We start from the raw sequence: 25,343 nt of genomic DNA on the forward strand, positions 1-25,343 counted from the left end.
GAAAGAAAAAATTCCATAATTTTTTTTTAATTTGGAGGCCTGCCGAAAGACCCAAATTTTGATTTCTGTTTATTAAGTAATATACACACCCGGTAAAAATTAAGATGTTAAAAGCATATCGACTCAAGTATCTAGCTATAAGAGAACGGCGAAAGATAAAAAAGCTGTCATTCAACACGTTAGCACTGAACTGATGTTCTGATCCTTTAACTAAAGGCATGTAGCCACAATGGGACTTAGTTCCACTATGTAAAATTTTATTGTAACAACGAATATTGTTGAAACTCTATTTTATATGATATTTCTAATATTTGTTACCTTGTACATTCAGTTTATTCTGAGAAATATCATCCAAGTATCGACCTAGAATAAACATTGGGTTTATTCATTAAGTAATACGGCTAAAAAAGAGAGGCATTAAATAGGACAGATACATAAGATACTACTTTCTCTGGGAGAATCTATCGCCATGATTCATGTATTATGTTTCATTTATGGGATTAGATTATACGGACCAAGCGTGTCCGTAAAACAAGACCTCTATTCTAAAAGTTAAGAATCCCTCCATGTTGTAAAAACCTTCCATAATCCCTAAAATCAGTCAAAAACCACCTATTCTATATAAAGTTAAGGGTCAACTCCTAATCTCATACCATTCCATTTAGTGAGGTTTCGAGCTTAGAAGATGTTGTAAAAACCCTCCATAACCTTTTTTGTGTTTCTGAAAACATTGCTATCGTGTATATTACCGAAAACCGACTTTGATAATAAAATGTTCATTTTGCATGCGTATAAAGTACACTCCCACAACCACTTGAAAACTGCAAAAACCGACCTTGATCGTTCAATATATATTCCCCGCACTTTGGTTCTGGTCCCTAAGCACATTACTTCTTTCAACTTCATACCATCTACGAGTGAGGTTTTGAGCGCTTAGAAGATTTTTGAAGTTAGAAAAGACTCACCGGCTGAATCAACGACACCATCTTCATGCAATTTTGCTCGAGACATTTTGTGTTTCGTATGAATGTCTAACATTGCTATCGTAAGAGACAATATCAAAAGAGCGCATACACGTTGTTAAAAGGCAACACGTTGATAATAAAATAAAATGTTCGCTAACTCTTTGCATGCGTAACTAAAGTGTACACTCCCATAACCACTTGGAATCGTTAAAAACCTGATCAGATTTGCTATATATTCTGCACTTTGGTTCAAATGTCCCTAATCACATTACTTCTTTCCACTCCATACCATCTAAGAGTGAGGTTTTGAGCGCTTAGAAGATTCTTGAAGTTAGAAAAGACTCACCGAAGTTGAAGCCGACATCGACAGTACTATTCACCAATTATTCCGCTGCGATTTAGCTCTATATGTGTTTAGACATTTTGTGTTTCGTATAAATGTAACATTGCTATCGTAAGAGACAATACTGCACAGTACACATTGTTATTAAAGAGGCAACAAAGTGATAAATGAAAAATAAAATGTTCGCCAACTCTTTGCATGTGTAACTAAAAAGTGTACACTTTTATTGCAGCAACACAGAGATAGAATATGCACCACAAGACAATTAAGTAAGTAATTCACACTGAATTAATAATTGGAGAGTTCAGAATCCATTTTAACTCCTACATGCAACGAGGTTATTTTTAAGGTTCTACTCATAAATAACTAAATTCTTTTGTAGTATTAAATTTCTAATTTCTTATTTATTCATCCATACTAATTCCTTCATCACATATTATGTGATCCGCTTTGATTTTCAGTATGTTAAAGAAAATGATAATTTTATGTATACAAAACAATTTAACTTTTAACTTTCATTTTTTAACTCATAATGAAATTGGTTAGAGGTAAATAAAACTTTCTTTAAACCAAGAATTCGTTCATTTTTTATTTTCTTTTTAAATTTGAAGTCAGTCAAACACGTCACGCAAAATGGAGTGGAAGAGGTATTTTTTTTCTTCTTATACTGTTCCCTTCAATACAAAGTCAATCTTTAACGGAAAGATTAACTACCATACAGTTACCAGTTTAATAACAAACTCTTACAGGGAGCTGATGGCATGTGTAATTAAGCTACATGCCTTAACGCATTGAATCTTCTACACTAAAGCACTATCTTAAGCGTGGTAAAATGTTTAACTTGCATTGCACCTAACTTTAGTGCATAAACGAGCCTTTACCAATTCTATATGTAGACTGATTAACTAAAATGGAAGACAGAGAGAGAAAGGAAGGGTCTAGTAGAACCGTAAAGAGGCCAGACAATTGTACAATTTATTTAATAATAATGATAGTATTCGGACAGAGAGAGAAAGGAAGGGTCTAGAAGAACCGTAAAGAGGCCAGACAATTGTACAATTTATTTAATAATAATGATAGTATTCGGACTAACTCTCCGTATCTCGACAAATAAAGAATTTGTTAATTCTTTATTTAATTGTTTAATTAGAGAAAATATAATAATCTCCTATTATTTATTATATTAATTATGGCATTGTTAATTTATTTATTTGTGAATCTGTTTATCCCATGTTAATTATTTATTTATTTATCCCATGTCAATGGTTAAAGAAATTAGTTCGTTATTTCTTTAATTGTAGTTAGGAAAATAATTATAATTAAATATAATTATTATTCACAAAATATGATACAACATATTCATCATAATTCACATATTCCCTATAAATGATTAGTTAGTTAATATAATTTCACTTTAATTTCAAGAATAATGAATAATTTAGTTTCTACAGACACGACACTTTTATGGAACCGAATGTTCACCCGAAGCCTGTTGTTCACCCGGAGCCCGATGATAGATCAGTACTTTCTTTGCAATCCACTCATGTCCGAGTTATTGGTGACTAAAGGTTGCTGTGTGGATAACAACTAGGCTCGTCCCGTAGGCTAGAGAAAGCGTGGACTCTTTTACGCGAGTGCCCCCCACACCCCCGCGTCCTAGAGATATTGTTTCAGACTCAGATTATCGTTATGTGTCCATTGATCGGGTACGGTATAATTGGGGAGCTCATTACGGTTATGGTTGAACGGTGAAAGTCGGAGACACATACCTTCCATCTACGCACTGATGAGGCCACAATTACACTTCAGGGTGTGTCAGTCTTGGTTGGATTGCGGGTAGATGGAGAGCCACTATATAGTTAGTACGAGCCTCCTCCGGATAAGACGTGCATGTTGGGGTTTCTTGCTGCCCCACTTCAAGGCCTCGTGTGGCCCGTATCTCGAAGCAGCTCTGGGCAAATTAGCGCCCTCGCACTTATTTGCTTGCAGAGCCTCCTATTAACGACGACTCTCTTCAGGACGTTATTGATCGTCATGCCCGTTTACATCTGCTCATTATATTCGGGGTCATCTTTTTCTCGAACACATCGGGTGCCTATTTCAGCTTACGATATTTGATCTTCTTATATCTAGACCGGGGCTGGGAGACTACAAATGGAGTGTCTTTTTGGCGTACCTCTATCGATGCCTATATCAAGTGTCTATTGGCAATATCAGCGAGATGTGTGAATTTTTTGCTCTTCTCTATGTAATATTTTAAGTTTGTGTTCCTTCCATGTAAACAAACCTCTTTGAAATGACTAAAAAATCGTATTCTCTAATATCGCTTTCAGTTATGGACTTGGGAGATGATACTACCTTTCATCCCGTACCTAAACATCACCTCGGTAATGACATGCCTTATACTTATGGCGGACGGCGTTAACCTTGTCCCAATGTGAATACGCACCCGCGCATTCTTCCATTCCGGGACTAGATTGATCAGATGACGGACTATGCGGTAGAACTATTTAACTTTACATTATTAATTTAATTAAACATCTTTTCTACTTAGTGATAACTAATTTGTATCAATATTTTATGCAACTATTTATATAAACACCTTACGCTGTTATTTTGGATGGGTTGCCAACCTTTTGCAGCGTTGGAGACTTCAGCAGAGGTCGATCATGCGACTCCCATCATAGATTACAAGCACTGATATCATGGGATCACACGCCGATTGATTGGCAACCAACTTTACGTCCCGCAAGGAATGTAGGATACGCAGCACTCGTAGGGCAATACGAAGCATTGATAAGTTTATCGCATTTAGATTAATTTAATTGTATTAATTATTATGTTTTGAAAAAAACTATTTTTTACTGTTGAACACAAATGCAGCTAGTGACCATGCAACTGGTGACTGTACAACCAATGTGCATATTAGGGTTAGAGCATATGTCGAATCCCGAGCTTGTAACGCTTACTGCGGAGATGGTACGGATATTCGAGGACGGTATCCTATAGGAAGGAGAGATTAGGTGCATGGATGATCATGTTCCAGAGGGTGAGTGTCAAGCGGCACGAGGAGGAGGACACCATCTGGTAGATAAGGCAGATGAGCCCACTCCCATTCAAGAGGCTGCTCCCATACTAGTCCATCCGCAGCAATTCTAGGGCAGTGGCAGCTCAACCGAGCCGTCACGTACGTTTACGCCAAAACGCCTACTTACAGAAATACCTGGGTCTTTATCTCAGTTGATCCAGAATGCGTACATCGAGAAACGTGATAGACATCGATTAGGCAGCTTTTCCGGCATTATTAGAAGATGAATGGCCAGTGAGAATTAAGACGGTCCCATGATTCTTAACTTTGATGATTTTGTAATCCCGATTAGTATTTAAAATACTTATTTAACACATTAAAGTTTTTATTTTAAATATATATGTTACTTATTATTTCGTAATTTTTCATTTTAGGATTCGACGCCGGGTCCACCGCAGAGCGACCCACTCAGCATTTCACTCATGGGCCGAGCCGATATTGCCTTCTGCGACCGTCAAACCACAGGTAAAACTTTTAGTAAAAATTAATTGTATTTAATATAGGGTGAATATTACTTTAAATTTTTAACTTTTATTTGGACCTCGAACAGTACGCCACTCCAATTTCAGCCTCTCAACATCTCATCTAGACTACTTCATATTTTGCACCAGACCCATCTGAAAAGCCTACTCAAGCACCCATCGATACACAGGTTTAATTATTTAACAAACATTATATTCAATATAACTAAAATTGATATTAATTTTTATATATTTTTCAGGCTCATCCTCCGACGCCTGCGGTGGCATCTCTTATCGGGAATGAGATCTCGTCTCTAGAACCAGATCAACTTGCGATTCCGAGCGTACCAGCGAGACGAGATTCCAAAAAAAAAGAGCTCATTATGCAGAAGGGCGCAAGGGCCAAAAATGATCATGACTTAGAGTACCCTCTTCTTAAAGAGGGAAAAAAGGAATGGAGACGATAGCGAGAGCCGTGGGGATTATATGAGCCTTAGGCCTAAGGATAGTTTGAGGCATACCATAAGTGGAACCCATCCACGATAGTTTATATACAATTAAATTGTGCAATTTAAGTAAATATTATATATTTTTTGTGCATCTATTTATCGTTACAATATTATCTTAGTCTTTATTATCGTTTATGATGTGACATCTAAAATTGATAATTAAAAAAAATCGTGACATAATCAAAATAAAATTAAGCATTAATTTAAAATATCACAAACCTTTAAAACATAAATAACTTAAATCTAATGACAACAAGTCTTCAAACAAAAACTTACTTTGAGCACTTTTCAACCACTAAAACGACAATTTGAAATTTTGCATATCTTCAATATATTGAGCCTACCTTATTAATCGCACAAAAAAAAGTAGTATTATATATAAAATATAAAATTTCCAAAGTCTCGAAACATGATTAATGTATGACTAAAAGTATGAAAATGTAAAAGAAAAAAAGTTTAACCAAAACAAAAAGATCCTATAACGCAATAAAATATATCCTTTAACGCAGTAAAATACTGCATTAATCATACTTTTATGCCACCTTTTTTTCCTAAAATATTTCGGTTCAAGTCTTTTTTTATCGGGTCATTTTGATTCCGAACTCATGATTTTACATTTAAATCTGGACAAGTAAACTTTATATATATATATATATATGACGATTTTTATTTTTAAAAAAAATTAGAGCCTCTATTTGAAATTCAGCTTTAAGCCCCCATCTTGTTCAGCCGGTCCTGATCCATAGCGTAGACGAAAAGTTCGAAGTTTATTTACACCTCTAACGTACATGCATCTAGATCAACGACTACGTCTTCAAAGTAAAAGAAGATGACTACCGGTAACCGTACCTAAGATGATAACTTCACGTGTAAAAATTCAAATGGCTCGACACATCTCTGAAACTGTATTGGTTTTTAAGAAGAGAGACCCAATAGAACTTCGATTAACAACACAGGTACCACTTGATAATGACATAGACCCATTTCTGTTGTACAAACAGATTCTCTGAAAAAAAATAATCCTGTCAAACAATACTTGCTGCAGAGTATGAGCTGTTATTTGTACATGCACGTGCTGTGGTGTGCATAATGATTCAATCTACTCTCTTTTTCCAACTAATCATTCGATATCCGGGATCCACTTATATATCCGGCTCAAAGTCGAACGAGAAGGTATAGTGAATTCATCTTAATGCAGTAATTTTGACATGTGCCTCAAATAAGTATAAATAATCGATTTAGACCCACTATATCAAATGAATTGTAGTAAAATTCCAAACTTTAGCCAGTAAAGATCAAATTACAAATTCGCTTTGCACAAATATAAACTCACTAAAGGGTAAAACAATCTCTTCCTAAAAGTTCTCTATTCACAAGATTCGAATTCAAGACTTTTGATTAAGAATGAAGACATCCCACTAAATCTCTTGATGGTATATATAATGATTCATTCTGCTGATATCATATACAATAATATTAAAATAAATTCATAGTTTAATTAAACTTCAAAGAATCAGAGCTTCAAACTCAGAAAGCTTAACGTTACCATCAAAGCTCTAGCTTGTACCATGACAAATACCTTGACAAAAAATAGTTGTCAGTATTACAGTCATGTAATCTTCACAAAGTTCTTTTATCACTACTTTAACAACTCTCATTAGTTAGGTTCCAAGTGTCCCAACGAAATTAAAGGATGAGGTAGGCTTATACCTTCATCTTTTTAACTCATGCGTATTGACAATGAGTATTACTTAATATTTTGTTAGAAACCTGCAATAATAGGGAACTAGACAATACGATAAGTAACATATTATTACAGGTTACGTACATTAATAATATATTTTTTTACAATTCCAATATATATAAATAAAATCCATTAAAATATGATTACCTTCATTAACTATTCTTAAGGCTTAAACATTAAATAGAACAAGCAGTTAGCAAAATAATTTGTTTAGCCTCATCCCGTCCAATAATTTCCATATTGCGTTCTTAATCATCTCAACCTGTCCAATGACATCAATTCCTTGTTCTGGAGAGATGATGATTCAACGCTTTATTATTTGTCGTAGTCTTCATGTACTGAGGGATGTCGACATAAGGGATATACAAACATATATAACTAACTAAAGATAATTTTCAATTAGTCAACTCTTCGAAAACACACAAATGTTCTTCAGGTGATAGTTCAACTAACAAAATAATCTCTTATGTTCTAGAGATTATCTTTTCAGAATTTTGATCGAATAGCAACAAATTCTATATAATGTCACAGTGTTCACTCCTTACGAGAGAAGATAACCTGAGTTTTCCACTGTTACTTGCTAGCATTTCTAGGTAGGAGAACATGATCATCAAAATTCCTGTTACAACATCAACTCCCTCCAATCTCCACATCATTTTGATACAACTAGTTAGTGTTAAGTAGCTGAAGATGTTATTCTCTACCATAATTTTAACAAATAGAGTGTCTTTTTAGCTCCAAATTTTGTAGTTAGCATCAACAGCTTTCGTGTACCCAAAAAAAAAAAAAACATCATCTTTCAACCATTTTTCTCAATTTATCATATAGGGGGGTATTTGGTTTCAAAAAAGCAACAACTTCATATTAAAAATTAAGCACAAGTCGTGCATGCCTCTCAAAAATCTAACTGGAGCAATCTTTTGGAAGAACTTCAGTGAAGATGTATATGCTTTTGTATTATTAGATTAGATTGAAGAGATAGCATGTAAGTTCAAAATCACAAAATAACTTGATATGATGTAATAGAATTAAAGAGTGATCCTTTATATGTTTTCACAAAATCGCTTTCATTCTTCTCAATCGAGAAGCTTATTTTATGTAACAACTAATTAAAACCATATAGTACATAGTTATAACTTGGACATCTCCCATCTTCTTCCGAACTCAAGTAATCGAATTGATTCACCTGTTTATATCTCTCTTCCATCTCCTTTGATGCCTCGGTTCACCTGTTATCTATACAGATATGATTCAATTTTGAACCAATTTAACATCAAAAATATTTTTCACGAATTGAAATTAAGCAAAAGCATGTCATTGATTTCACAATTCACGATATCTGAACAAACTCTTTTTACAACTTATAATAAGTATCGAATTAAACCACAAGTATCATGGTTTGCACGAGATTTTATTGCGCAAAAGAAGCACAATTACCACTAATTATTTTGCATTAGGTTGCCAAGATTTCGGCTGATAATCATATAGTATATAACAAAGTTTTATTACCTGCTAGCTAGCTTTTGATTATCCTTTATTGCTGCAGGTTTTTTGTTTCTTCATTAACGACCCAATCTAAGAGCAGCTTTAGCATCAAACCTCCATGCAAATCCTCCAAATTCCATCTTCCATACATCACACGGCATTGTCTCTGAGTTCTTCATATACAGTATCCTCACAGTGCATGCAAAAGCTGGCAAAGAAGAAGACAAATCTATTTTCTCCTTCACTACCAGCCACGTCACCAGCTCCGGTATCGTTCCAGAACCTTCTAGAGGATCAACCATTCTCCTATACGCCAGATTCACCCACTGAACCCTATCTAAGCCGTCAGATATAAGGCCTGGACACGTGTCAGCTTCTAGATTCTTCATCTTCTCCATGTCCGTACTACCTAACGCTTCTCCATCTACGAACGTGTTTGTTATTCGGTCCACCATCACCCATGACTCTACAACTCTCTTTTTCTGCATCTCAACCGTCCGATCTACCTGATCCACCGATCCTACGGTTAAAATATCATTATTCTCCGATTTCTGAAAGTTCATCCAGAAAGGTCGAGATCCAATAGTTTGTGGGTTTTTCTTAACGCCGCTACTGCTTTCTGGCATCAACTGAAGGGTTAAAACAGTACTGTTATCACCAAACTGCAAGGATCCGTCTTTTTTAGCTTCGTCGTCTTTGTTATTCTTGCACTTGCTATTTTTCTTAACTCTAACGTACTTTCTCTTCACTCTTCTTTTGGTAAGAAGTTCCATCTTGTTTCCTTCCGATGTAGATCCAGGATATGAACCGTTAGCAACCGGTTTAGGTGCGATCGGTCGGAATCTTAGCATTATCCGGTTCATTATCGTCGTATCCTGCGGTCCACCTGCGTACCTAGCACCGGGCCAACAATCTCCACCGTCCATCACGGCTGACAAACTCTCTCAAAGAGCTGTTTTTAGACTGAAATAATAATATATGACCGGTAACCGAGCAGATTATCATAGTTACAGAACAGTGATGGGGTGAAGTAAGTCCACGTGTCTAGGGCAAACGTAGTATAGTGAATAGATTTAATTGGTGGAGAGTGATTGGGTGGGTCCAATAATAAAACAGCGTATCCAGGCAAATTGTGTGTCCTGATTGGTGTGCATGGGATAGCCAATGAGAAGGTGGACACGTAAATAGCACTGAGACAAAAAAGTTGACACGTTTGTACCTTGATAGAAACAAAGTGGGGAATGCTTTTGGTGGGAGGTTCCAGTAACTGGACGCGTGTCTACTGTTCGAATAATTACCGCTTCAAGAATTATCACGCTCCTTGCTCGGACGTGAGTTTCAATGCTTCTGTCGAAAGAGAGATTTGACCTACGTGATTGGACGGGGACGACTTGTCAAAATGGTTGGTTTAGTGTGTGACGTGAACGCGCTTGTATGAGATGTGGGGAAGGCCGATCAAATATTGTTGTGGGTAATAGGGATATGCTATTCGGACGCGTGGGGATTGCTAGGGTAAAGGGGGCCAGGTAAGTATTTGAGTCCCTATAAAAAACTCAAAATTAAGTATCACACCTACTTGTTTATGAGATTATTTTTAAAGAAAAATGAGTAAGCTTAACTATCGTAATATTTGTGCGGCATATTTAGGGCCTGTTTGGATGGGCTTAAAATAAGCAGCTTATAAGCCAAAAAAAAAAAATTGGGGTAGACTAACTTATTTTTTGGACTTATAAACTGTTTTCAACTTATAAGCTGCTCTAAATAAGCTAAATCAAATGGGTCCAATTATTTTTTTGGCTTATTTTATGCACAAAATGACTTTAAGTTGGTCAACTAAACACTCAAAAAAACTGAAAACAACTTATAAGTAACTTATAAGCCAATCCAAACGGGCTCTTAGAGCGTAAGAAGAAAGAGCCTTGCTCTTAGCAAGGATCTCCATGGATCCAGGTCGACCCATTTCTTATGGCATATTTAGTGTGTAGTATACATGCAGTGACAGAAAACATTTTCATCTAAGAATTTATCGTCTATTATGTATACCTATAAAAATGTGACCTTTCATTCGCCAAGGTGTGTACACACTATATATCAGCTGCTGTTAAATAATACGTCGACCTTTAACCGAAAAAAAATAAAATATATACGTCCACCACGACTTCGAATTACAAAATGTTAAATAGGAGAATAAGTCAAATTATTGGGTGCTTATCTTCTTTAAAGATACGAAGGGTTGTGAGACAATCAAAGTAGATTTTGATAAGATTATCTCATGATAGAAAATGTTAGGAGTAGGAGTCTAGTTTCTTTGTTTTTCTTTTAGTAGAAATTTCATTGGATGCTTGTGTAGATATGAAAACTTAGTAAGACAATAATGTAGATTTTCATAAGATTCTATTTCCTTGTTAATCTCTCTCTTGATATTTTAAAGGTGTTCAGTTATTGGTGATATATAGCGTAGCTGCTTACGGATGAAACTCATCTGGCTGATGAGGGTTACCCAAGAACAAAAGAGATGGAGTATTATAAAAGTACCATCTCCTTTTTCCAACTTAACCAAACAAAAAAGAAAATAGTAGGGTAACGGGCCAAATATACCCCTCTACTTTGTTTTATTAGCCAATTTTATCTTTCATTAGTGATAATGAACTAATGAACACATACATCCCTGCCATCAACAAAATTTACATTTGTACCCCTATTGAGATGCAAAACCCCAAATCAAATTAAATTACCCAATTTTAGAAAAATTACCCAATCTTCTTCTGACCCGCCCCAACGCAGCCCCGATTTCATCGTCTTATCCAAGAAGAATGCTCAAAAAAATTTGTTCCACTCTCCTTCAATTCTCAATCAAATGAGCTTAAATTTAAAATGCAACTTTATCAAAATTCAGTGAACAAATCCCAACCACTAATTTCTTCAAATAAACATTGAATCAACAAAACCCATTTTCAAGTTTTTTCTTCCAGCTTTCAAACTTTAACCATGTTTGGTTGACATTTGTGACTTGTTTTAAAAGAGAGATACATTTGACCCTTTTTCCAAAATAGTATGAACAGAATTTTGTTCAAACTTACTGTGTAGTATCATGTTCAAAGCTGGATGCTGTAGACTATAGTGCAAATGAAATAGTAAGGCCAAAGAGTCTGGTAACAAAGCTGCTCAAGGGGAGTAATGATTAAATCTATAAAGCTTCTTTTTTTTTGGTTCCTTTTCTTAGTTTAATTTCTTTTATAATTCATTTCCTAGATATGCAAGGGCAATAACTTGGATTTGATGGTGTTAAAGCTGGCTTAAATTTTAAAAATATTGTGCTTTGCCTCAAATCTTTTGAGATTACACCATTTAAGAGTTAGCTGACGGATTCGAGATTTGAAGTTATGAGTTTTGAATTCTGTCTTTTGAACTTAGTGCAAATAAATTTTTAAGATAAATACAGAATTTATACCAAAGAAGTAACGATCATAAGGATTACCAAAGATAATCAACTATATGTAAAAGTTCTCATATGAAAGGAAAAATTAGCCATTACTACGAAGAGAAGTCATGCAAAATATTGATATTAACATTTGTCACTTTAATTCTGCTTGAGTTCTTCTTGATTAGTAAAGCATATAGCAAACCAAATAATGGTGATAGTCAGACATTTTTTCACTTTTACTTACAGGACAATGATGGATCGCATTCCAATAATTGTACTAATTGGAGCAGTTGAAGATCAATATGGAAGTATTATTCCCTCTATGTTATTATTTGTGGCTTTAGTCCAACAAAGTTGATCCAAAATAATTGGATGCCACTTTGAGAGGCATAGTTAATTTTATTACTAAATCTACTGTATAGCTCCAATAATCTATCTATACAATTTTCCATGAAGTCTTACCAATATTCAGATGAAGTTAGAAGTGAAATACAGGCTAATTTAGTCGACTAAATAATTACCCTGTATAATTATTGTTAATATTAGCTAATTTGCTTAATCTATACTCCCTCCATTTCAATTTATGTGATATAATTTGATTAGGCACGAATTTTAAGAAAGTAAAAAAAAAAAATTTGAACTTGTGATGTAAAACAAGTCATAAGTATTTGTGTGACCCTAAATCATTTCGTTAAGAATAAAATGAAAAGTTTTAAGTTAAATTATTTCTAAAATATAAAATTAAACAAACTAAACAAAAAAGGTGTATCACGAATAAATAGCAGGAGAGTTTTGTTTCAAGGTTAATCTCCCACCACTCAACACTCCCCCACCCCCTCTATCACTCAAGCACAAGCAGGACATATTAAGTTTAAAGTAAATGTTGTGATTATTGCTATGTTTCTTACTAAAAATTGTTTTTCATGTGAAATGTTTTGTTTTAGGAAAATATTTTTAGATTATCTATTTTTTAGTATTTGATAAATAAGTAAGAAAATTATGTAAGTGGGATGGGGTACGGAGTGGCGAGGGATGGGGTGGTCAATGGGTGGGCGTTGGAGGAGCGCCACTTATGAAATTTATTTCATTACTTTTAATGAGTTATTTTTCTGAATTTTATTCTCCATCGTACCAAAGACACCCTATATACAATGGCGGACCCAAGATTTAAGAGTCGTGTGTGCCTCATTAAATTAATAAATTAAAATCCCGATATCTTTAAAATTCGCCTGGAAACCAAAGCACCCATATGTGTTTTTGATTTCCTGGGTGCTTTTCGTGTTTTTATACCTAATTTTCATATATTTTCTATATATCTATACTTAGCACCACAAAATTGATCATAGGTCCGCCCTTGCCTATATAGCGTTGTTTTGTCTCACCTAACATGTTAATGAAAAACTGACAAGAATAAACATATGTGGCTGGAATGGATAAGCATCAGACAATATTTTCAAACGTTTTTGAAATTATCAGCAACCTTATCATGTTACGTTTAATTCCATCATAGAGGTCCCCATCTCACTCTTTATAAAACTGATGGTGGACAAAACTTTTTCTATATTTACTTGCATAGAATTGTTGAGGAAACAGAAGGTTCAGTTTTATATATTCTCCCCTTTAACTAGGTAATTAAAGGATTCTATTTAATGAATTGTAGGCCAATGATTGCAATTAATTATATATAAGTTTAAATTACAATGTACAGATAGTTAATTTGAAAAAAGTACACAATTAGATTATTTGTAAATAATTGCAAGTAAATTTTTAAAACATTATTAATGGGTTACTTGGTAAAATTGATAGCCAACATTACTATCACAGTTAAGTTCACTATTCGTGTAAAACAATTCTAGTACGTCAAAGCTATGTTGGTACACTATCACTACAATTTTACATGTTGTAATAAGTTTGTTATAATAATTTACGTACCTTATACAGTATTTTTAAGAATACTAATTCCATTTATTCACAGTGACATATAGAGTAGTTATTTCTAAGTGACGTGATGAAGAAATATTCTTTTTACTACCAAAGTATAGAAATTAAACAAGTGTGTGTGTGTGTGTGTGTGAGAGAGAGTGCACGTACACGTACATATTTTAATAATCAGAAATTCTTTCTCCGCAAAAAGAAAAATGAATCATTTCCAGCTTTACCAAATTTGAAGCTTGAATTATTGCAAAAATGGCGATAGGTTTACTTATAAATGCGCTGTTTTCCTGAGGTAGGTAGGGCTTTATACATCCCCCACCGCAACTTATGATATGAATGAAAAATATAATATCTAACACCCACACACAAAAAAAAAAAAGTACTGAGACATGAAATAAAATCGGATCTTTCTTCAATTTCAAAAGTTTAGATAAAGAAGTGTACCTGAGATATGAACTTGATCACATATAGCAGCTGGCCGGATATGCTTGTGTAGATCTTCAGATGAATTCCAAGCATTTTCCAAAATCATATATATTCCGTCTGCACTGCTGCTGCTCTGTTAGTACCACAAAGTGAGTGTGTAATTGATATGATGATACTCCGTATGTGTTTATATAAAAGATTGCGCGTGTATTTTTTTGAGGATGTGGCAGATTGCAGATATGCATAAGCATAAAAGACTAACACCTGTCCAACACACAAAATGTTTCTAGAGGAAGTTATACAATATCTTAAAAGAAAAAAATTTGGGTTTGGATTATAGGACGTGTCTGCTTCTCCTTAGACATGATGCTGTCTTTCTAGGCTCATGTTGAAGTTTACTAATATCCTAATGTTTCAAAGCTCGATGGGAGTAAGGTTCAAGATAGAGTCGTTAGCGGTAATCCAAAACGAATTGAACAAGCAGGCAGACACTTGTCCTTTCTTAACAGAACCAGATACTTTAATTAGGACTTGGGGAGGAGGAAGAGAAAGTTTGAAGAATCTTTTTCCACAAAGCTTTCCTCGAATCTATAATCGAGGATGTACGAATGAGTCCATTTCCTTCCACGTTTCATGTCATATGGTCCAATAATACTCCAACAACATAAACGCCTATGACGACATCCCAACAAAAAAGGCCATAATTTTCACACGCTACAAGAATCGGACATGCTTCCATCGACTGACTTTCTTAGTGTACCATTTGCTCATATATTATTCGAAATTATTCATTTATCTTAGGTGATGATGTTGTTGTCCATTTATACTTTTGCTATTAAAATAATTACTCCCTCAATCTCAAAGTGTTTATCATTTTTTTAATTTATAAATTATAAATTCCTTAAAAAATATTAATTAGAAGAAATATTTGACTAACTTTAACCAAATTTATATTTAAGTTATAATATTTTCATTAAATATTTACTCTAATGAGAAAATTGTACTAAAAGTAAAATGAGAAAAAATATTTAATTGTGTCTTAAACTCTTAAAACAATAAATTATTTGAGACAAATATTTTTAAAAAGTACGTCAGTTAATATGAGACGGGGAATAGTAATTAGTAAATCGATTCATTTTCACCCTTAATTTTTACGAAGCTTTAGCATAAAATAGGTAGACACTACTTATTCAAATTCTTCAAGATAAAACATTCAAAGTATCACTCAACTTTTCACCATAGTTTGAACTAAACTTAAGATTGGTACTGTTATTGATCAAGGATAAAATCACAACTTTTTTTCAATGGCGGGATTATATAGGCCAAAGTTGAATGAAAGATAAATTGTTCAATTCCGAATATTAAAAGCATGCCTTCGAAATGTTAATGAGCGAAAATCATTTGTCCTCCAATTTTACTCTAGAAATCAAATATCTCCCCCAATATTGAACAATCGACATTTTCATCCTCTTATCTCAACATCTGGCCATTGACCGATAACTTTAGATTAGTTGACCGATTATCAAAGGGGTAAAATGAAATTTCACTTATATTCTTAATTAATTAGTGAATGCCCTAATTAATTATATATAATATTTTTCATAGTTTTCCTCCGTTAATTAATTCTAGTGTATCTCTGCCAACTTCATACTTCCAGAGAACCTTTCAGCTTTGTGATCATGTGATCTTAACCCTAATTCACAAATTGATAAATCTTGATGCAATTAAAAATAAGAAGATAGAGACGCGTTATAATTAATTAATGGAGGAAAATTGTGGAAAAATTATGTATGATTAATTACGATACCCACTAATTAATTAAGAATATAAGTGAAATTCCATTTACCCCTTCGATGATCGGTCAACTACTCTCAAGTTACCGGTCAATGGTCGGAAGTTGAGATAAGAGGATGAAAATGTCGATTGTTCAATGTTGGGGAAAGTATTTGATTTTTAGAGTAAAGTTGGAGGACTAAAATAATTTTCACCCAAATGTTAATTGAACTTTTTTGCCCTTCATTTAAAGACTCTATAATAGACAAAACTGTCATTTATTATTTTCCTCAAACTATTATTTAATTATCTTTATAATATTTCATTGAGCCCTTTTTGACTTTGACAAATATTTTTTGAAAAAAAAAATGAAAAAAACACTGTTAATTTTGGCAAAATAATAACTGCCATATGAGTCTTTAATTTCCTTACAACATTGTATTATTCTAGGAACTGTGATTGATCTATTAGGGAAAGTTTAAACATATATGATTTTTTTTTGTATTAGGTTGTTTAATATTTATGATTCCACATTGGATAAATATTGTAATATTTCTTCAAATAAAAATATCTCACACTAAATAAAAAATGTAATATTAGGACTAGACGACTCATATTACTTATTTAGGGTTTTGAAGTAAAATTGTGAAAGGGTTAAGAATGTGATTTAGGGACAAACAGTAATAGCACCGTACAGTAAACTATTTAAACTAATGGTGATTTTTTTTTTTTAGACATGATTGTTAAATCTTTTGTTCTACTGCGTGGTGTTTCCCCAAATTTGTGGGCTTGCTCCAATACCTTCATTTCTAACCATCTCGAGTTTCTCTTATTCTTGCAGCAAGTATTTAGTGTGTTCAAGATGCTAACGATATTAGTTGAAGCTGAATTATCAAAACAAGTCATTCACGGAGAAACGATCTCATGAACATGTAATATAAATCAGTAAAATTGGCAACGAATTAATATGCTCGAATACAATGTCATCGATCTGAGAAAGAGGTTGTAATGATCTTGCCTGCATAATCTTTGGAATTGTATCCATCGTCTTTCTGTTTAGTAACACAATGTGCGTTAGTAATTTAGTATAGTATGTTTTTCTTTGTCGGTTGAGCTATGTTTATGAGTTTTTTTTTTTTTTTTTTTTTTTTTAATTCCAGGTTTGTATCACTTTTGATGTTGGTTTTATTTTTTGGAATCAGAAGCGGATCCAGGGTTTATATTTAATGAATTCAACTTTTAAGATTTTTAATATTATACTCATACTACTATTAAATTAGGGGTTCAGATCTAATATTAGTTAAATTTTATTAGATCGTTAATTTATGCACCATATCGAAAGTTACGGGTTCAGTGTCTCGAAAGGCTACATCCTTCCCTGCTTGGAGTTGAGGTATAAACAAATTGTTTGAAATCACAATACTTTTACTCAATTCATCATCTATTTTTATATCAGAAAACACAATTTCCTTTTTGCTTTATTAATAACGTGACTGTTCAATCATTCTTTTTTAATTTTGTTGTGAAGAAGTATTTGGGTCTGAAAAACTTCCTTAGTTCACAACATAAGTCATACTTTTCTTTATTATCCAAGTTTATTATTGATTTGAACTCTTTGTTGCTTACCATCTTTTCTTATCTTCGCGTGCAACTTTATTCAGATGTGTGATATATATTTATAACTAATTGTTTGTTATGTAAATTCTTTTATAGGAAAATAAATAGAAGACTCAAAAGAAGGAAACAAAGTGATTTTCAGCCAATCATTGAGTATTTAGTGCATAAATTCTTCTCAAGAACTGGTTCAATAGTTTAAGATCGGTTCGCGTTGAATATTTCATGCATAAATTCTTCTCAAGAATTGATTCTATAGTTTAAGATTGGTTCATTCTTCTTTTATTGTAAGAATTTATCAGTAATTATTGGATTTCGTTTTCTCCTTATTTTTTATCTAGGTTGTTCTCTTCGGAGTTCACTTATATCTCGTTAGGAGTATCTTGGGATATTTACCAAGAGATCAAGACATCAGATACTCTCTTTCTCAAAATCATAGAGATCTAGAGACGTTCTTCCTCAAGATCAACTCATGTCGTCGGACTTCAAGAAGATCCATACAATCCTTCACTCGAGAGACATGCCACTTCGGCCATCGATTGAAGAAAAGGCGAAGGAAAGATCAAGAGAAGTTGTTTCACGTGATCGATTCGAAGTACGGCCCAACTTTCTTGGAGATCAAGAACATCACAAGGAGATCCACATCATTCTATATTCGAGAAATAGTTGCCCCGGCCCTCCAATCCCCAAGAATAGTTCAGAAAGAAGAATCACGGAATAAATAAAATTGTACTTATAGAACTTCATCAGTACTATTATTTTTTGTCATATTTAATTTATTTGTGATTGTAGTTAATTTTTGAGAATCGAAATTTGTCTCAGATAAAGAGCAAAGGGGTTTCTTGCATGATTGAATCTTGTCTTTTATTCCGTGAGACACTACTAAACAACTGCCAAATTTCGATGGACAAAAATCGACGGGTAAGCGTCGCTTTGAAAAACCGACGCAGTGCGTCAGTTTTGTGTATTTCTAATTTATTTTTTTTAATTAAGAAACCGACGGACAACGTCGGTTTTTTCCGCAGAATTTTGAAATTATATTCAGCCAAATCTTTTTTACAAAAACCGACGTCCCACGTCGGTTTTATTAATAAAAAAAATTAATTAATTAAAAACCGACAGACAACATCGGTTTTATTTTTAAAAATATATTAAATAATTTATAATTCATTTTGTTTTTTAAAATATTAATAAACGAATTTTTTTTAAAGAAACCGACGGACTACGTCGGTTTTTAATTTTTTTTTTGGTCAAAGGCTGGTCAACATTTTAAAAAAAACGACGGACCGCGTCGGTTTTTCCGTCGGTTTATTTTTTTTATTTTTTATTTTTGTTAACAATATGATAGAAACGGGTTTGGCATATCATTTGTCATCTTCCCCAAAAAAATACCCACTTCTCTCTAAAATAAAAAACCCTAACCCGCCGCCACCTGCGCAGCCCAACCCCACCTACCCCAACCCCGTTTTTAACTTGTAATTTGAGGTAGTTTCTTTTAAATTAGGGCTTTTAAAATTCTTTCAATCTTAGTTTTATTTGTAGATTTTAGGCCTAATGTTAGTCTATTTAGCTTTGTTAAACATCATTTGTAATGTTATTAATGTTGAATTTGTGAAAAAATGTAAACTTTATTTGACTAGTTTACTTTTCATTTTTTTTGTTTTGCTTGAGATTGTGCTATATTTTATGTTCATTGTCAATGTATTTGTGTTAGTTTAATTATCATTGTTTGTAATATTATTGATGTTGAATTCGTGCAAAAATGTATACTTTATTTGACTAGTTTTTTTTTTTTTTTTTTGGGGGGTGGGGGATTGTGCTATTTGTTAGAGTCCATAAGTTAGTAGAATTTTTATTGAGCATTCAAAATTAGAATTGGTTGAGATTGTGCTTTTCAAAGTTAGAATTATTAAGTTATAGTATTTCTATAACCTCAAAACTAATGTGTAGACTTTATTTGACTAGATTTACTTTTTAATTTTTAGAATTGGTTGAGATTGTGCTTTTAAAAGTTATATTAAAGTTAGAATCCATAAGTTGTTAAAGTTAGAATTGTTATTGAGAATTCAAAGTTAGAATTGGTTGGGATTGTGCTTTTCAAGTTTAGAATGTTAAGTTATAATATTTCTATAACCTCAAAACTAAAATATAGACTTTATTTGGCTAGATTTACTTTTCAATTTTTAGAATTGGTTGGGATTGTGCTTTTCAAAGTTATATTGAAGTTAGAATCCATAAGTTATTAAAGTTAGAATCCATAAGTTATTAAAGTTAGAATTGTTATTGAGAATTGAAAGTTAGAATTGGTTGGTATTGTGCTTTCTTAAATTATTGATGTTGAATTTGCAAAATGTAAACTTTATTTGACTAGTTTACTTTTCATATATATATATATATATATATATGCTTGAGATTGTGCTATTTTTTATGTTCATTGTCAATGTATTTGTGTTAGCTTAGTTAGAATTGGTTGGGATTGTGCTTTTCCAAGTTATATTAAAGTTAGAATCCATAAATTATTAAAGTTAGAATTGTTATTGAGAATTCAAAGTTAGAATTGGTTGTGATTGTGCTTTTCAAAGTTAGAATTGTTAAGTCATAATATTTCTATAACCTCTAAACTAAAATGTAGATTTTATTTGACTAGATTTACTTTTCAATTTTTAGAATTAAAGTTAGAATCCCTAAGTTATTAAAGTTAGAATTGTTATTGAGAATTCAAAGTTAGAATTGGTTGGGATTGTGCTTTTAAAAATTATATTAAAGTTAGAATTCATAAGTTATTAAAGTTAGAATTGTTATTGAGAATTCAAAGTTAGAATTGGTTGGGATTGTGCTTTTCAAGTTTAGAATGTTAAATTATAATATTTCTATAACCTCAAAACTAAAATGTAGATTTTATTTGGCTAGATTTACTTTTCAATTTTTAGAATTGGTTGGGATTGTGCTTTTCAAAGTTATATTGAAGTTAGAATCCATAAGTTATTAAAGTTAGAATTGTTATTGAGAATTGAAAGTTAGAATTGGTCGGTATTGTATATTTCTTAAATTATTGATGTTGAATTTGCGAAAAAATGTAAACTTTATTTGACTAGTTTACTTTTCATATATATATATATATATATATATATATATATATATATTTGTTTGAGATTGTGCTATTTTTTATGTTCATTATCAATGTATTTGTGTTAGCTTAGCTAGAATTGGTTGGGATTGTGCTTTTCCAAGTTATATTAAAGTTAGAATCCATAAGTTATTAAAGTTAGAATTGTTATTAAGAATTCAAAGTTAGAATTGGCTGTTATTGAGAATTCAAAGTGATTGTGCTTTTTTATATATTGAGTTAGAATTGTTAAGTCATATATATATATATATATATATATATATATATATATATATAGACTTTATTTGACTAGATTTACTTTTCAATTTTTAGAATTAAAATTAAAATCCATAAGTTATTAAAGTTAGAATTGTTATTGAGAATTCAAAGTTAGAATTGGTTGGGATTGTGCTTTTTTTAAAAGAATATTGAGATTAAAAGCTATATTAAAGTTAGAATCCATAAGTTATTAAAGTTAGAATTGTTATTGAGAATTCAAAGTTAGAATTAGTTGGGATTGTGTTTTCTTAAGTTATATTTTAAGTTAGAATTCTTAAGTTAAAATATATTTCTATAACCTCAATAATTTGTGGGTATATTTTTGTAGATGGATCATATGCGGATGTATAATATAAATAATAGTGATCGTGTGGGTATACATAATGAATTTGTTGACAAATTTATCACACATGTAATGTCACTTCACCCTTTTCAAAATGAAGGGGTAATTAGGTGTGCTTGTTCTCATTGCCGGTGTAAGAAGTATTTGAAACCGGAAGCGATTAGGGTTCATTTACATAGTCGTGGGACTTATGTTTTAGTTTGGATTTCATAATGGACTTATGTTTTATGCTTTATGAACTTATGTTAAAATTATGTAGAACTAGTTAATGGTACTTTTGGTTGGACATTTAAATATTTTTTAACTTTGAAGGTCTATTTAAATCGTATTTGATGTGTTTAGATAGTGTTTGATGTGTTTGATTGTTACTTAGGGTGATTTTATGTGTTTTAGCTCTTTTAGAATTGATTTGGAGCATTTTAGTGTTGGTTTTGAGTAGGTTTTGGTGCTGGTCTTTGTATTGGTTTTGTGCAGGTGTGGCTGCAGGAAATGCAGCAATTGCATGCAGGAAATTTTCCAGAAAACCGACGCAGTTAGTCGGTTTTCTGGAAATTAATTCTGTAAAATTTCCAGAAAACCGACGGACTGCATCAATTTTTTATTTTAAATAAAAAACCGACGGACTCCGTCGATTTTTTTATAAAATTTATAGTAATTCTTTTTAAATTAAAAAAATTAAAAATTAAAAAAACCGACGCAGTCCGTCGGTTTTCAAAAAGCGACGCTATGAAAACCGACGGACCGTGATTGGTCAGTTTCCTGTCGGTTTTTGACAATTTTTTAGTAGTGAGATTCTTCTGTTGTTGCTTTTGTGACCATAATTATATTTCCAGCGCTGATTTAAAACAATATGAGTAAAAGTATTCAATTTATTGTATAAGTTTTGTAATTATGTTCAGAGAAATGGAGCTTTTCTTTTTCCCTTTCTCAGTTGTAAATCTTATGACTTAATTATTATGTTTCAAGTTAAGGTGAAGCTTCTACCTTGTATCACGAAAGAGTCCATCCATATCATAATAGAATAAAAATAATATATTTTCTTTCAAAATAGAACTGCAATAAAAATATGTCGTTATTTTTGGCAAAACAAGAATTGCCTTATTTTTGGCAAAAGAGAAAAATAAAATGTAATACCTCATACCTTTAAACTAAGCCGGCTCTATGACTAAGCGATCCCAAAAGCCAAAAAACAAAGTTTAAGTCGAAAAACCAGACTCAGTTCTGCAGGTGACATTCGAAGGCCAGAGGGATGGACTGTCGATTGGTCGACGGACCGTCAAAACGCACCGTCCCTGGAACTTCATTTTGCAAACTATCTGGACTTTCACAGGCTACTGACAATATGGTCGAATCGACGGACCGTCGATACGACGATGGACGGTCAATGATGCATCGTCAAAAATCTAACTAAGACCGTCAAAGCAACTCGACGGACCGTCGAAACGTCAATCCTCCCCAATAGCAAACAGTATAAATACGACACTTCATTCTAGAAAAATCAGTTTTCACGAATCCCAAGCCCTAGCATAAAGTTTTTCTCTTCCCAACCATCTCCTACATCAAGGTAAGTCCTTTCCGCGCATTTTCAGGAATTTCTATCATATTATAATCGATTCCTAATCGAGCTCCACTATTCTTAACCTAGGATTTTCAAGCAAACCCATCTCAAGGTTCAAAGTTCAAGCTTTTGGAATTCCATTGCCAGTTTGGAGCAATAAGAAGTATGTAGGGTTTCTATCTACGTGTGGGAACATCTTTATTCTTCTCCACGCCACGTTCTTCCATGAAAGTATGAAGTTACACCAAAACTAGGGTTCTAGCCATGTTCATAATAACCCTAAGCACATTTACTATGATATACTATGATTGTACAGATAATTCGTTATTGTTTTCTTAACACTCCATTTTGGTTAATGAGAATCTGTCTGTAATCCATGAAAATCCATGCTTTGAATTCCATGGGTTCTTAAATACAAGTTATGAACTATGATGCTTAATTTCATGAAAATCCTACACGTCTACACCTTTTCATGCAAGTATATTATATAACTATATTTATGTTATAATACAAGTCATTTTATGAAATTCATGGGCTTCTTAGCTAAATATATCATGTTCATGTTTTTGAGAGTTGCACAGATTACCGAGAAGGTTTTATACCTGAAACTACATTTGCCAGCGTAGGATAAGGATAGCTCCGCCCAGTTAGGACGATTCCTTCATATTGTCCCATTGAGGGATTTGGATCCATTCATGTCATGTTTATGTCTTGTACCCCGGCAAGGTATAAGATGGCTTAGTTGATCAGGCAGAGATCAGAAGCCACATACTAACGTGGTGGTTTCCTATCGGTTACATTAATTCTCTCCCACATATATTTTTACTCATGTTTAATATATATATATATATATATATATTACAGTTTCAGTTTCAGTTCTTATCATGTTATTTCCTATGTCATGCTTATTTCATTCAGTTGCTTTATATACCAAGTATTCAATGTATACCGATGTCCCCTACTGTGCCCGAGAGCGTGCGGTTCACGATGCGGTACGGACTTACGGACAACGCATACGCAGTAGGACATTGCACGTATCAATTTGTTGGTAGAGCCCATCCTTCGGTCTTGTTATTATTTACTTTTACGATAGTTATGTAGTTAAGGTATGCTGGCCTTGTCCCAACAATCATGTTTAGTAGTTCAGACTCATGTTAGAGGTTTCGTAGACTAGTCAGTTATGTTATGTCAGATGTTCAGAGTTGTCAGATGTTCAGAGTCGTCTAGCCATTTTGGCTCATTATTATTATGATATTATGATTTTTTCAGACTTACGATTTATGATCTCACGCTTTACTTAAATTATGCATGTTCATAGTATATTCTGCATCAGTTCATGTCCATGTTGAGTCAGCAAGCCATGTGGTTCGTTCGATCACATGCAGTCAGGCATCGGGTGTCATGTTACGCCTAAACCATGGCTCGGAGCGTGACATAAAAACTCTCTTATTTTTGGCAAAAGAAAAACTGCCATAAAATATTTTGTATATTCTTATATTATTTGTTTTGTTTTGGTTTAGTCGATCATTGTGAGTCCTTTAGGTAATTGAGACGTTTAATTATTTAATCAAGAGGCATGTGTTAAGCTGACTAATCTTTTACTTACATATATATATTGTAAATATTTATTGTCAAATGATGTATGCGTGTTGATCACGCGCAAAGCGCGTGCACTGAAACTAGCATATGAATAAATGTGACCATTTCCCTTTTACTTAATGTGTCGGAAAAAGGAGCAAATATTTCGCCATGAGCCAGAGGAAAACGAGGCAAAGCAAAGAAGAGAGAGACACACTGTGGTCATTATTAGCAGTCACTAATTGACTAGAATAAGTTCCTCAATTTAATCATATTTTGTTTCTTAATGCGTACTAATCATTATGTTATCCCTTCACTGTCTCTTCATTTCTCATTCCTTTGTGCAGCTTCCTGTTGGGATGATGGCACAGAAGAGTTAGCATCACATTTATTTAGTGAGAGAATGAGATCCTCGTTACAAGTTCAGAAAGAATACACAAAAAAACTATTTAAAAACATATCAAGGGCCAAGCACTCTTGTTTTTTCTTCTTTTTCAGAATCAATTTCTCTCGCAAATAGTCAAAACCTAATGATCAATGATTACATCAGTTTCAACTTCAAAACTACGCCTCTGGCTCTACAATTTATTATAGTAGGAAGTCTTAGAATAAGACAAGGTTGTAGCTTGAGACAGTTTAGTTTACAACCTGACCTATGAAGAAAGCAAAAGCTACTATAATTGTCAAGACAGCCAAATTAAAACAGAATAAG

General features: G+C 33.0%; 1 protein-coding gene and 1 long non-coding RNA gene across 2 annotated transcripts; both read right to left on the bottom strand.

Annotated features, from left to right (window-relative positions):
• Nucleotides 1-8,409: 8,409 nt before the first annotated feature.
• Nucleotides 8,410-14,535, bottom strand: LOC132038168 (uncharacterized). Its single transcript, XM_059428885.1, has 2 exons — nucleotides 14,399-14,535; nucleotides 8,410-9,963 (listed from the first exon to the last, which is right to left on the bottom strand). Exon 2 carries the CDS (start codon nucleotides 9,519-9,521, stop codon nucleotides 8,673-8,675), a length of 849 nt encoding a protein of 282 aa, XP_059284868.1. The 5' UTR covers nucleotides 9,522-9,963; nucleotides 14,399-14,535; the 3' UTR covers nucleotides 8,410-8,672.
• Nucleotides 10,504-11,236, bottom strand: LOC132048066 (uncharacterized). The gene is made up of 3 exons (XR_009412891.1): nucleotides 10,749-11,236; nucleotides 10,596-10,713; nucleotides 10,504-10,557 (listed from the first exon to the last, which is right to left on the bottom strand). It is a non-coding gene; the product is annotated as an uncharacterized LOC132048066 (long non-coding RNA).
• Nucleotides 14,536-25,343: the final 10,808 nt, after the last annotated feature.

The sequence above is a fragment of the Lycium ferocissimum genome, chromosome 2, assembly GCF_029784015.1.
Source record: "Lycium ferocissimum isolate CSIRO_LF1 chromosome 2, AGI_CSIRO_Lferr_CH_V1, whole genome shotgun sequence".
Taxonomy (NCBI): Eukaryota; Viridiplantae; Streptophyta; class Magnoliopsida; order Solanales; family Solanaceae; genus Lycium; species Lycium ferocissimum.